Here is a 13412-nt window from a genome sequence, read left to right on the forward strand (position 1 = left end):
ATTTGCAAAACACTGTCACAAGAAGCAACACAAATGGACTTAGGGCAACAAGATTTAACATATGCCCTTGGTAAAACAGATGAAACGCAAACTGTGCAAGGTGAACTGGAACATACAGGTTCGTTGTATTCTTCTGGCAAAAGAGAACAAGAAGTGGTATTGCCAGAGTTGCGACATCCACAGCTCTCTTATCCTGTTAGAGGAATGGAAGAGGAAGCTACACATCAGAAATCAAACTCTCCAGATTTGTCATATTCTATTGGTCGACAAGAGCACCATGAAATTGAACAACCAGAGGTGGAAGAAATGGATTTCTCCTATCCAGCTGGCAGATCAGAGCACTCACAACCTGCCCAAGAAGTACTGCAACAGCCAGAGCTTTTGGAGTCCTTGGGCAAACTAGAGGAAAAGGGAATGGCCCAGCCTGGCTTTTTGCACTCCCTTGGTGAAGAAAAGCAGAAACCAGCTTCACAGTTAGGCTTAGTGCAACCAGGTTTATCACATTCACTCAGCAAAACAGAAGAACAGGAAACTGTGCAAGCAGGGTTCATGCCTTCTGATTTTTCGTACTCCACAGGAAAAGCAGAACAGTTGCAACTGGAACAACTAAAATCAAAATGTCCAGATTTGTCACATTCTCTTGGCAAAGCAGAGACTCATGGAATGAAATCACCAGATTTATTGTGCTCCTATGGCAAAGCAGAGCAACCTCAGACTGCCCAGCTGGAGCGTCCAGAGACATCGTATTTCATGGGTGAAATGGAGCAGAGGGAGGGGGCCCAACCTGAACTGCAGTGCATTAATTTGCAGCACTCTGTTGTCGAAACAGAGCAACCAGAAACACCTTCTGTATCATATACCTTTGGCAGGACCGAGGAACATGGAACTGCACAACCAGACTTTGGACAATCAGATTTATTAAGTCCTACTGACAAAGCAGAAAAGCATGAAATGGCCCCGCTGAGAGCAGGACATTCAGAGAAGCAAGACACTGGGGCTACTTTATCTCTAACTGCTCAGTTGGAAACTGAACAACAAGATTTATCCTTTTCCACTGAGGAAGCAGAGCGCCAAAAAATTCAACCATATTTATCTCTTACTGAACAAACAGTGTCTGTACCTTTGGGTGTTTCACATTCTGTCTCTGAAACAAAACCAGAAGGAAGTCCAAAGTCTTCACCTGCAACTGGAAGCCTGTCCCCCAAGCACTTAGATTTATCTTACACCCACTGTAAAACAGAGCAGTCAGAAACTGCCCAGCCTGAATCACGTTTCTTCTTTGCAAGAAAAGAAGCAGAGAATACAAAAAATCATCTACATTTGCCTTTGGCTGCACAGTCAGAAGCTGAACATGTAGTTTTACCTGAAACAGAGAGAGAACAGACTGCACATTACTTCCACACAGCTTCACAATTAGAATCTGAACAATTAAATTTATCATACTCTACAGATAAAGCAGAAACTCTAGAAAGTCAAGATTATTTAACTGCACCTTCAAAACTGCAGTCTGAACCTTCAGTTCCATTTTATCCAGCTGATGAAACATGTCAGCAAGAAATTCCACCTTATTCAAAACCAGCCTCTGAGTATTTGGTTTCCACATGGTCCCTTGCTGAACAAGAAAAGCAAAGCATGCAGCCACGTGTTCCCCAGTCTGCACAATCAGAGTGTAAACATGTAATTCCACCACATGATGAAAAAGAATTGCAAACAATTCAGCTCTCTTCACCTAAACCAGCAAGCTTGAAGACAGTGCAGTTGGAGAGTATGTATCTAATGCACACCCAAGACCAAGATGAGCAAGAATCCCAAGATAGTTTGTTGGACACAAAATATGTGTCATCAGAGCAGCTAAGAAGTCCCCCCAAATTCACTACTGAGCAGGATAAGCAAGAAGTGCAACCTGATGTGCAGACAGTGCCAAGGTCAGTGACCACAGAGTCAAAGGTGACTGCTGTAGCAGACCAGCAAGCAGTGTCATCAGATTCATTTGCACCTTTTCGTATGTTACCTGAAAAGTCAGTATCAGTGGCTTTCACTGATGATGAAGAGAAACAAAATATTCCATCATCTTTATCCGACATAGTAGGCATGCTTGGAAAGCAATCTAACATAGTTTCAGGCATTTATACTGAAGGAGAGGATAGACATGAAATGCAACGATATTTTGCAGACCAAAAGCACACATCCTTAGAGCATCTGGGAGCTGTTTCATCAGATCTTGTTTATGAAACTGTGACACACAAAACTCAGCATTATTCTGGTGAATGGGGTAGCCTTTCTTCAGGAGAGATGAAGTCTGTTAGCGCTAGTACTGATGAAAAGCAGAATCCAGATATTCCATCTTTTGGGCTAGCTAGCTGGCTGGCAGAAGAGGTGAAAGCTCGCTCAATTAGTCCAATAAGAGCTGCAGAAGTAGACAGGCAAGGAATCCGACTTCCTCCAAATGAAGCTTCTGATTTTGGATCAAAACAATTCCCACATGGAAGTTGCACAGAACTTACTGTTCATGGTGCTACAAAGAATAAAGGACATAAGTTTACAGTTTCTGATTCAGTGTCAAGTGAAATTTCCCACAAAATGTCCTCAGACACTAGTCACAGAATGCAAAGGTATGATTTACCATCTCTGGTAGGACATAATCCAGGTCCAGACAAAGTTCCAGAGTGTGAAACTAGCGTTGGAAACCCTACAAAAATGGAAGCAATGCAACATCCGGAGGCAGACAAAGTGTCTGAAGTGCCTGAACATTACCTGAGAGGAGAAGAGGAAGAAATGGAACATGTGAGCACTGTAGAAGACAGTCAGTATGCTCCAGAGACTACTGAACAAAAAGATCTATTTAATATAATTTCAGAAGGTTATGAAATACTCAATATTCATGCTCCTACACATATTTCTTCTGTTGATCAAGAAGAAAGTAAACACATGCCAGATAAACTAGAATACTTGGAAACGAATCCTTCATTTAAAAGAAAATTAGCTGATGATGGCCATAGAGCCCTAGCTTCTGGAACAACCACAGAAATTGCAGAAAGCTCCATGTTGGGAAAGCCTGCAAGCCATGAACTAAAAGAATTGGTCAAAAATGATAATGTTGAGGAAACTGGAGAAACACAAGAAGAAAATCCCGTGTTGCCAGAAAACAATAATAATGCAGTGTTGGATCCTAATAATGGTACGGCCGATATGGATTATTTTGAAAAATATACGTTGATTGATGACAAATCCCCAATTAAGCCACATTTTGAAAGACCAAGTTCATTGTTTCCTGTGACAGAAGATCCCAATGAACCTGTGGAAGAAGCCACATCTTTTAAAGAAAGCCCTGAGGTAGGTACTTTGGAAGAGGACTTTTCCTTACTGGAGGATCTGGATGAAGTCTTTTACGGTACTGTGAAAGGAAAAAGCAAAATGCAGTCCTATGCAGATGCTCCAAAACCTTTACCTCTGCAGAAATCAATTGATATTAGCAGTAAAAAGGTTACAAATGTAGAAGATGAACGGAAGTCACCAGGGACCCCACTTTTTGATTCAGAAGAGGGAGTGCTAGAACGATCTCTGTTGTTCCCTACCACTGTTGCTGCCGTTAATCCAGAGCTTCTAGAGGAGCCACCTGCTCTGTCATTTTTATACAAGGACCTCTATGCAGAAGCAGTAGGAGAAAAGGCAAAGGATGAGACTCCCTCTGATGAGGAAAGTGGTAATTCTAATGCGTCTTTCCCTAGTAGAAATTCAGACACAGATGATGGAACGGGAATATATTTTGAAAAATACATTCTTAAAGATGAAATTCCAAGTAAGGCCATAGGGCCTCGAAAGGATCACGTACCAGAGGAAGAGTCCTTTAGTGGAAGAATTTCAGTTCAGAGTTCAGAGGACAAACACAAGCAGGGATCTGGTGATGTTCAATGTGTCAGAACTGAGGTTCTGCCAGAAAGGGGTGTTGTGGAGAGAGAGAGAGTCCAAGTTGACAGTGACATTCAAGCAACAATTTGTCAACCAATGCATGCCATTCCTTTTGGAAGCAAAGTAATTCTTTCAGGTGCAAGAACTGATACCACTGAACAAAGAGAAGAAGAAAATGTACCTGTAGAAACAACTGAGGAGCTGCCAGAGCAATCAAGTCATCAAGCATATAGTCAACCAGTGGATTATCAGGGAGCTGCATATCAAGAAGCTGCTAATAAGCAGGAAGAACAGCATGACATAACAGCAGTTCCTCAAATGGAAAAATATGTCCCATATGTCAGGATTCCTGTTGAAGACAGTGAAGATGATCAGTATACTCAGGAAAATCTTCCCTGTGTCCCTACCATTCAGCAAACAGAGAAGCCAGACTTACAAAGAGAGGAGCAGCACCCTGAGGTTTATGAAGATCTTGCTGAGTCAATGGACTATGATGTGATTACACGAGAACTTTTGCAAGATGAAATATCATCTGAATTAACACACGAGGAGCTATTATTTGAAGACAGGGACTCTTTTGAGCATGCTGGTGATAGTTATGAGTTTGTTAATGAGCCAGAGCAAGGAACACCTGTTGAGCTTGAAGATTCAGGCTTTGTGGTGATGTATCCCGAAAAATCAGCAACAAACATTCCTCAAGTTGAGAGCCCACAAAGAGAACTGAAGAAAGCACATGCAGACACATACTGTTACCACTGCAAATGCCCAATATCTGCTATTGACAAGCTTTTTGGAGAACATAAAGACCATGAAGTCACAACACTAGATGATGCTGCAGCCAAGATGAAGGTAAGAATTAATTTGGGTGAGGAAAGGAGCTACTGAGGCTAATTTCTCCAGACCTCCTGTGTTGTCAGGGGAGAGGCTTCAGAGAGCAGTCCAGAGGCTAAGTCACGGTATCTATTAAATAAAAACTATTCCATAACACCTGTTAGAGATCTTGAAGGGAGACTGTCTTATTAAGGTATTCTCTAGAGTCCTAGGCTTGCTAAGCTGATATTTTCATTTGTTCAGAAGTTTGAATGACCTTGTTTATATGTAGCTGTTACCAGACTTTCCATCTTTTAGCCTTCTTGCCTGTGTAAGTTCGTTCTGGTTTGTATGTGTAGGGGGAGAAATGGGAAGTGTGTTGTTTCTATGAAAAAAAATTTCAGTAACAGCAGCTCATTTCAATTGACAAGGTACAGAAACCTCCATATGTGGGGACCAGTATCATCATAAAGTGTTCCCTGTCCCAGTTACATGTGTTGGTTGCTCGGAGATGTTAGACAAGTTACACAGTTTACACTGCACAGTTTTGTTGAAACACCATCCTCATTTTCTATTCAGTTCATGTTGATCTGTGCCAATAGTGTTTTAGCTGTAGAACAGGTAAGAGTTTAGCAAGTCCCACTTCTTCCCACTATCTCTAAGCTGTACCACTCTAAAAGATAGATAAAAATACCCTCCATTTCAGTAGCCTAGTCTTTTGCTATCAATACTAGTGAAAATGCTTTTGTTTCTGTGGAACCTATTCTTCATTAAATTGCAGTTCTGCTTGTGAAAACAGCATGCATGTGATGTCTCACTTTTCCCATATTAGATTTGTTCATGTACAAGTATACAGATGTTCCTTTCTTGGTTACCAGCTATTTAATCTCACCCCAGTATCTGAAAAGTGAGGTCTCTTTCCTGACACATGTTCAGTTGACGGTAATACAGATTTTGTGTAATTTCACTAAAATTCCAGAAGGCCTCGTATTGATGGTATTTATGTTATCTTTATGTTAATTCATACGCAAAAAAGAGAAATTAAAAGTAGGAGGAATCAATGTGGCAGTTTCAAATATCAGTATTTACAAACTGTCTCCATGGTGTGCAGATGTATGACAGCAGAGTTGCTTTTTATATATGGCCATTCATGCTTGACTTAGAAGTGATAATTAGCCACCAGTAATTCAGTAATAAAGTCACAGACCCTAGCTATCCCTCGAGTGTACCTGCATTGCAGCGAGTCAAGCTGCAAATAAACATCCCATGATATCACTCCCTGGCTGTGGAGCACAGACACGAAGCCAATGTGAAATCTGACCACAACACAGGCTTGGCTTCACATGATTTCTGGCACTCAGGGCTCAGGTTACTCTGAGACGGCATTTGTATGTTACTTGTTACTTTTGTATAATTACTGAGAAAACATTAAGATAGCAAAATGCTTGTCACCTGAATTTTAACTGTAGGAACATAGCTTCACAGTGAATGAAGAGAGCTATGGATGGCATCTGTCAGATTTTATAGGTTATCTTGACAAACACAAGTTTGCCTCCGAATCTTGGTGATTGGCCCTAAATATTTATAGAGTGAGCTTTCAATCGTACAGTCCAATGTGACATTTTTAATTAATGGAAAGTCATATGCTAGTTTTCAACAGATCTAGCTGTAGAAGTTTGCCATAATAGGAAGCCATTACCAAAGGAAGTTAACCTTCCTTTTAGATTTATGCCAGCTAATTAAAACTAAGTATTTATATAAATTAAAAATTGCACCTGAGCAGATGGCCAGCTTGGACTGCTTTTGTTTCTACATCTAATTCAACCAGTGATTTTGATGAATTCTGGTTTATAGGAAATATCTTGAAAATTCTAATGTAAAGAATCCTGACACTGCGTAATCTATTAGCCTCATAATGACCTGCATTATCTTCCTTTTTATGGCCTTGTTCCTGTGATCTCTCGAGGACCCTCATGAGGCGTTGAGTACCCTCAGTCTCTAGCAAAGCTGCATTGGATTTCGTAACTTTCAACAACTTGTATAGGCACTCAGCACCTTGTCGAACTGAGTTCACTTCTTTTGGTTTGGAAACAGTTTTGTGACTGTTCCAGTTGCTATTTCTGTGCTTGTCTTTGTAGCCAGGGCGATACTTGAACTTAATTTAGCAATTGTTCCAATGGTGGCTCATGGCAAAACAAAAATATTCAGCTAAAATAAGTTGCATGTAAAAACTTTATGAAATAACATGCTTATGTTACTGAAACATTTTAAATTTCAGGATCAATTAAGTGAATTGCTAATAGCACTGGAAGAAAAGTCAATGAAGACTGAAGAGTTTGTGAGCGATATTGAATCGCTATTTAACTCTGTTGAGGTAAGTCCAGTGTTTTATCACACTAGTTTTATTTCCCTCTACAAAATTACTTCTAAGATATGCTTGCCTTGTTTTGCAGCGTCATTGCTTCCACTAAAACAGGCTGTTTCTCCAGTCCTCAAATTGACTTCTCCCACTGGAAGGTGTTAACTTTAGGGGAAGATAAAGATTGCTTTTTTTGCGCATTATTGCAAACTGGAATATGTGACTGTCAAGCACTGGAGGAAAAAGTTCCTGTAATTTTGTTTATGCTTATAAAAACCTCACACTGTTTGTGTCTTTATTTAGAATCCTGTATGAAGCATCTAAATGAGTTGCCCAGTGTCTTAAGTTCTTAATGCCCAAGTTCTTAAGCCTTGAGGACGTTATTAATTTCAGTTGAAAGTATGGATTTTTAGCTATTTTGTAGTCAGACTTCCTGTCTTAGTGCTTAAATATAGAAGTTTAATTTTAAACACTAACAGTAAAAAAAAATCTGCCATTGTTTTTAATGTATTTCTCTAGCATTATTTCTCCCAGATGAGCTTGCTTACAGAAATAAAGTTCTGTTATTGTCAGGATGCCAGAAAGAGTCTGGTGGATGGCTCATATATGGGTAATTGAGAATTTCTGTGTATTCATTAAATGTTGTAATTTTATTCTGCAGACCTATTTACATCTGGTTTTATTTTGCAGGAAAACTGTAAGAAAAATGCAGAGTTATTGGAAAAGCAGAATGAAGAGATGCTTAAGAAAGTGGTAGCACAATATGACGAGAAATCGGAGAACTTTGAGGAAGTGAAGAAGATGAAAATGGAGTACCTGTATGAGCAGATGGTTAACTTCCAGCAAACTGTTGATTCAGCAAAGGAAGCTTTGGAGACAACAGTAAAAGAAATGGAAGAACTCGATGGATTTGTTTTCCTAAATGTAAGTAAAAATGGCTTTCATACTGTAGCTTTTATGATACTGGTTAGGAAAGCACTTATACTGTACCTAGGCTGAGAATGAGTTATTTACCTTCCTTTTTTTCTTAAGAAAGCTAAATCCTGCAAGCTCAGCTATTCCGCTCTGAAACTGCTAGATCATTTGCTTTTGTCATGTGAATGCGCAGAGACAATTGCAAAGATGATGCACAGGATGAAAACATGACTTATGCCATTAAAATGGTTCTGTTTTGTTTTGTGAAGAGAAGGCTGGGACAGTTTGATAATTTATCTAGAACTAATTATCCACTGAGGAGTAAGAAATGTTAGAGTAAAAGGTACTTTACTGTATGAAAAATGAAAGTGAAACAAGAAAGTGTAATTGAAAATTATCTGAAGCAGAGTTGTTGTTGAGTTGTGGGGGTTTTGTGGTTTTTTTAAAATGAGCAGACACAGACAGTAGTTATGCGCTCAAATTACTGAGGCTGTGATAAATGTTTACTGCTGAAAAACAATGAGCGGCTGCGTGGTGCTTCGTTGCCGGCCAGGGCTAAACCATGACAATGGGCTAGGTTTAGGAATGTGCGTGTGAGGTGCGTGTCTGTAATGGCCCTCTCTGGATGTAAAAAACATCCCTTGTTTTGACTGGTTACCTAGCTCATACAGTTGTCAGTTGCAAACTGGTTTCGGAGGGTCTTGCAAGTTAATCATTAATGGCCTGGGTCCTCCAAGATTGTTCTTGTGCTGCAAGACTTGTCCATAAGTGAGCCGTGGCACATTCTCCTCTGTAGAAGTGTATCAGCAGTCTTGAAGGGGATGGGATTTATGGGACAATAATCTTCTCCCGTTACAGAATTAGCACACAGTTTGGAAGTTGCAGAGAAACTATGCTAGGATGCAAGAAATGAAAAGTTCAAATTACTGTCTAAAGACTGATCATTCATTCAAAATAAAACAGCTTTCCAAATACAAGCCCCCAGCCCATATACCAGCAGATATAGAAATGGTGGAGCAATATTTGGCTTTCTCCCCTGCTCCAAGCTACGCAATGTATTAGTATCCTGTAAGCAAGTGAATGCTGTGGTAGGTTGGCTATTTTGGGATGGATGAAAAATATAGCTTATTTTCCTGAACTTTGCGAGGTACTGGATCAGTGCTTTGGCAAAAAGATAACTTTGTAATCTGAAATTCTTTTGTGGGGTGTGAAAATTATTAGATTCCCTGCCCCTTTCTGGTAGTGATAAAGGACAGGAACTTTTCTGTTCATGAGCCAGGAAACACTAGCTGAAGATTCATGGAGCATGGGAGAAACTCTCACTCCATGAGTACAAATCTCACCCAGCTTCTAGTAATAAGAAGTTATAATGGAGATTTCAGCCAGAATTTGGATTCAAATGTTCTTAATGTGCAGGTGATTTCTTTCTGTCAAAGCCTTGTTTTAAGAAAGTATTTGACTGTGCTCCAGTCTTTAAACCTGGATATTGAATAGTGACCCCTCAGGAGCTTAAAACCAGATTTAGACTCTAATAGCCTGCTGAGCCAGAGCTTTGAAGTGGAATATTCTTAAGAAACCAAATTCTCTGCTGGTGTGAATAAGCAGCATCCCAGACAACATCAAGTCAATAAAGCTGTGTGCATTTTATGTCTGTGGAGAGTAGCAAGACTGTTAGATGAGTGGCTCTTCAACATTTTCAGGGTTTCAAAAACTGTTAATACATTTCTTTTTTTCCTTCTCTAGTCCTCTAAAGAATTGAATAAAAGGTATATGAAGTATGGGTTAAGTGCACTGTAGTGAGTACTAGGCCTGGCATGCTGGATGCTTCATTTAGTATTTGCAAGCTTTGAAAACACACTGCTAATATTCATAGCTATTTTTATAAACCTTGCAAATAATGAAATTAAGAGAAGAAGTTTTATGCTTGTTGCTGTAACTGACTGGTTTTGAAGTGTTTTGAATGTGTTCTGTAATACATCAATTAAACAAGTAGCTTTTTAAAAATTTCAGCTCAATTTTAAATCACTACACAGACATTTTTAAACAGATGTTCCTTGTAGTTATTATTATACACATATATACTAAAAAACATTTTGACTGTGCTTCCATGTCTTAGACATCACTGGTATGTTCTTTTTTCACTAGTCTGGTTCTGTGTTACCTGGTCTCTGAAAGGTTATAATGCAAAGTGTCACTCACATGGCTGGGGTTGTTGGACTATATTTCTGAACACAATTCCAGGAAAAAAAGAGATTAAGTAGCTTTCAAAACCTTACCAGGAGACTATGGGCTGATGTTTTCCCATGCCTCTTCATCGGCACTGCCTGATTCAGGATGTGTCAGAAGGCTGGTGCCTCACCACAGCTGCATCCTGGCCCGCCTGCACATACCAGTAGATACATACAATCGCAAACAGTCCTCTGCCATGTGTGATTTCCTCAAGGGAGTCATTTTGGTGAGACCCATCCTTTTTGAGAGAAGTGTTCGATTATAAGCCCGTATTCCCCCAATAAATTTTCCAAGGTGAACTACAAATATTCGGACAGGCTGGCCGAAGGCTCCTCCTGTACAAGCCCCCAAACCTGCCTTGCCCACACCACCACCACTGACTTTGCCCAAAGGGCCTGGGCATTGCGCAGTGCATATCAAACATACCCTTGTCAGTGCTGCCTCAGCCATCACAGCGATACGCATGCTGACATGAACTGGGGTATAACAATGACATGAGGGTTCCAATTCGTGGTCAAATTACAACCCCAGGAGAGCGATCTGAAGAGAATGTGCCAAACACCCTTTCATGGTTCCTATTAATCTGCAGAATTAGGACTATAAATTTGGACTCACCTGCTGTAAGTCAAAATGTGAGAGTCTGGCCACATATCTGCATGTAGTTTATTGCATAAGAATAGAGCAGGTATAATGGGACAAAACAATTTTCCAAGGCTTTCTGTGTACTTGGTCTTTACTTGTTTACTTACACACTAAACTTAAAGTTTATTCTGTTTTGTGCATGGGTTTGGTTATTACTTTACTTTGATAATACCTGACTTGCTAAAAAAGATTAAGAACAAGTCTATATAACAATGCCTGTTTTTATAAAGAAAGTATATTATATATTTGTTGTGCTTTGTTAAGATTATGTATAATTAACTACTTTGGTGACTGAAAAAAAAGAAGAGGAGAAAGGTAAAATTCAGTTGCCTTGAAAAAAATTATCTTTCATTTCCTTGAAGCTGCTTCTGCCTCAGAATTGAAAATGTGTTGTGTTTTTTCCTGTAATGAACTCAGCAAATATGGGCTAATTAAGTGGAATCTATCTTCCTTCTCATGTTTTTTTTGCTTGCCACAAGCAGCTGCTTTACATTATGTTTCTGGAGTCAGCTGCAGTAGTTCAGCTCTAAGGTTTGTAACTTTTAAAGGCACTGCATTAGTAAGTCCGAACCCCTGTGCTCTTGGGAGTCTTGTTGTGAATTTCAAATCCTTACGTTCTCATGGGTTAAGTGTATACAGACTGTGTGCACTCCCACTGTGCTCCTGATCTGAAATCACAGTATGCTCTAAATGTTCAAAATCAGGGAAACAGCTTCTCCTTGCATGTTGTCCTCAAGTTCATGGGAAATACTTACAGAAGCGTATGTCGCATGGTCTTTGCTTCTGGCCTTTGGAAAACTATGTGATGCCACAAGGGATTTATACAGACAGCTATGTGTTTTCTTCCAAATAGGTTACTTTCTGCAATGGATACTACTCTCTCTTTAGAAAAGGTGCCCAGTGCTTTTGCACTGTTTGAGCACTACGCGGACAGTCCAGGACAAAGCAACCAGCACTCCATGAAACATGTGGCTGGTAAGAATCTCTGAGTATCGTCTTTACAAAAGCTAATGTTTTGGCAATGCTCTGGAAATTTTAGGAAGCTAAAAACAGAATCTATTTGAGAAGTATAAATTTGCAAACCATGTAATTAGCAATCAGAGTTGAATGTAAAATGAAGTCTAATTGTGCAGAAGTGTTTGGCTTATAGTAGGACACTAAGATGAGCAACAGAGGGAAAAGTGCTAAAGTGGGGGATTCTTCCATCATTTCAGATATCTGTATCTCAGACTAGCAGAAGTTCTCTATCTGTAAATCTCCCCGGGCTAAAGAAGTTGCTGTTCCCTTGCAGGCGGGGACAGAAGAGGCAATCAAAGGGTCTCCTGAGCTCTCTTCCTCTGAGAGGGGCAGCCCCAGCATCGCTGGTGTGGGGAGGAGAGCAAGGGGCTGGCTGACAGCCGAGGTCCCTGGGCTTGTGCCAAGGGAACGGAGGCACCTGAAAACCCCACAGGACGTGAAGGGAAAGTGGTTAACTGTAGCTGGAAACAGCCTCTGCTTTGGAGGGCAGAAGTGCAAATTGCGCACGATAAAGTGGTTTATTAATCTCTAGCTGATATTTCGTGTCCTGTAAAAAGCCTGCCTGTGTGGGCTCTCTGCTCTGCCTGTACATACACCTATAGAAATTATCTGGATCTGGACAGCCATCAATGAAGAGTTTGTCAGCACCAATTTGTGGATTCGTTTTCCTCATAACAGGGTCTCACTCCAATGTTTCTTTCTCAAGAGAAGTTTTGTTTAGGGATCTTGCATGTCACTGTCATGCTTTGTGACCTCCCATTCACCATCACATGCACCAGTGCCATCATAGTCACTCTCTGGCTTTTCAAGCGAAGCCTCTTTCTCCCGTGTTTGGTCCCTGAGCACTGGAACTAGAACACTGATTTCCCTAAGGTGCTTTGTTTCCTGGCTGGATTTTCAGGTGCCTAATGGCACATTGGAGAAGACTTGAATGCCGTCTTGCGCAGACTCTCTGGTGTCTAATAAGAGCTGAGTGCACTCAGCAGTGTCACTATGGGGAGATTGTCTCTCTCCTCCACACCACTACTTTTATTAGACCTAGAGGAACTGAATATCTCTGAGACCTTAACTTCCTTGTCAGATTTGTATGAATTTGCCTGTGGCATTCAAAGCTTCTCAGGTGAAGTTGGACAGGCATTTGTGCATGCAACATTACCGCAGTGTCATTTTTTTAGCAAGTCAGATAAAAAGATCTTTTTTGTAATCCATTCTCAGAGTTAACTTAGTGGTACAAATGTGCTATTTGTCTTGGTTTAGTTCCTAAACTTCCTCTTGCAGTCCCATGGGTGCAACCATTCTTTCCTCCTGGGCTGCTACCTACTGGCAAGGTCGTCCAGGAGGACAGACCCATTTTTGTCATGCTGTATTTCCTTTTCCCACAATTCACTCCAACATGTTTTTCCCTAAACTGCTGAGATGTGCTTTTCAGTTTGATTTGCATTAGCTACTATGTTTGCTGAACACCAAATGGCTCCAGACCAGTTTGCTTTGACAAACTGGAAATGAATGACTGTCCACTAGCAAGTGACCT

The 13412-nt window shown here is 40.4% G+C and overlaps 1 protein-coding gene across 1 annotated transcript in view; it reads left to right on the forward strand.

The window, feature by feature from the left end:
- Positions 1-13412, forward strand: part of LOC127027441 (cardiomyopathy-associated protein 5-like) — a 47531-nt gene that overhangs the window by 14634 nt on the left and 19485 nt on the right. The window contains exons 3-7 of the mRNA XM_050913171.1: positions 44-4758; positions 6998-7093; positions 7769-8002; positions 9737-9759; positions 11718-11839. Coding sequence (XP_050769128.1) covers positions 44-4758; positions 6998-7093; positions 7769-8002; positions 9737-9759; positions 11718-11839 — 5190 coding nt within the window. The remainder of the gene's footprint in view (positions 1-43; positions 4759-6997; positions 7094-7768; positions 8003-9736; positions 9760-11717; positions 11840-13412) is intronic.

This window comes from Gymnogyps californianus, chromosome Z (assembly GCF_018139145.2).
Source record: "Gymnogyps californianus isolate 813 chromosome Z, ASM1813914v2, whole genome shotgun sequence".
Lineage (NCBI taxonomy): Eukaryota > Metazoa > Chordata > Aves > Accipitriformes > Cathartidae > Gymnogyps > Gymnogyps californianus.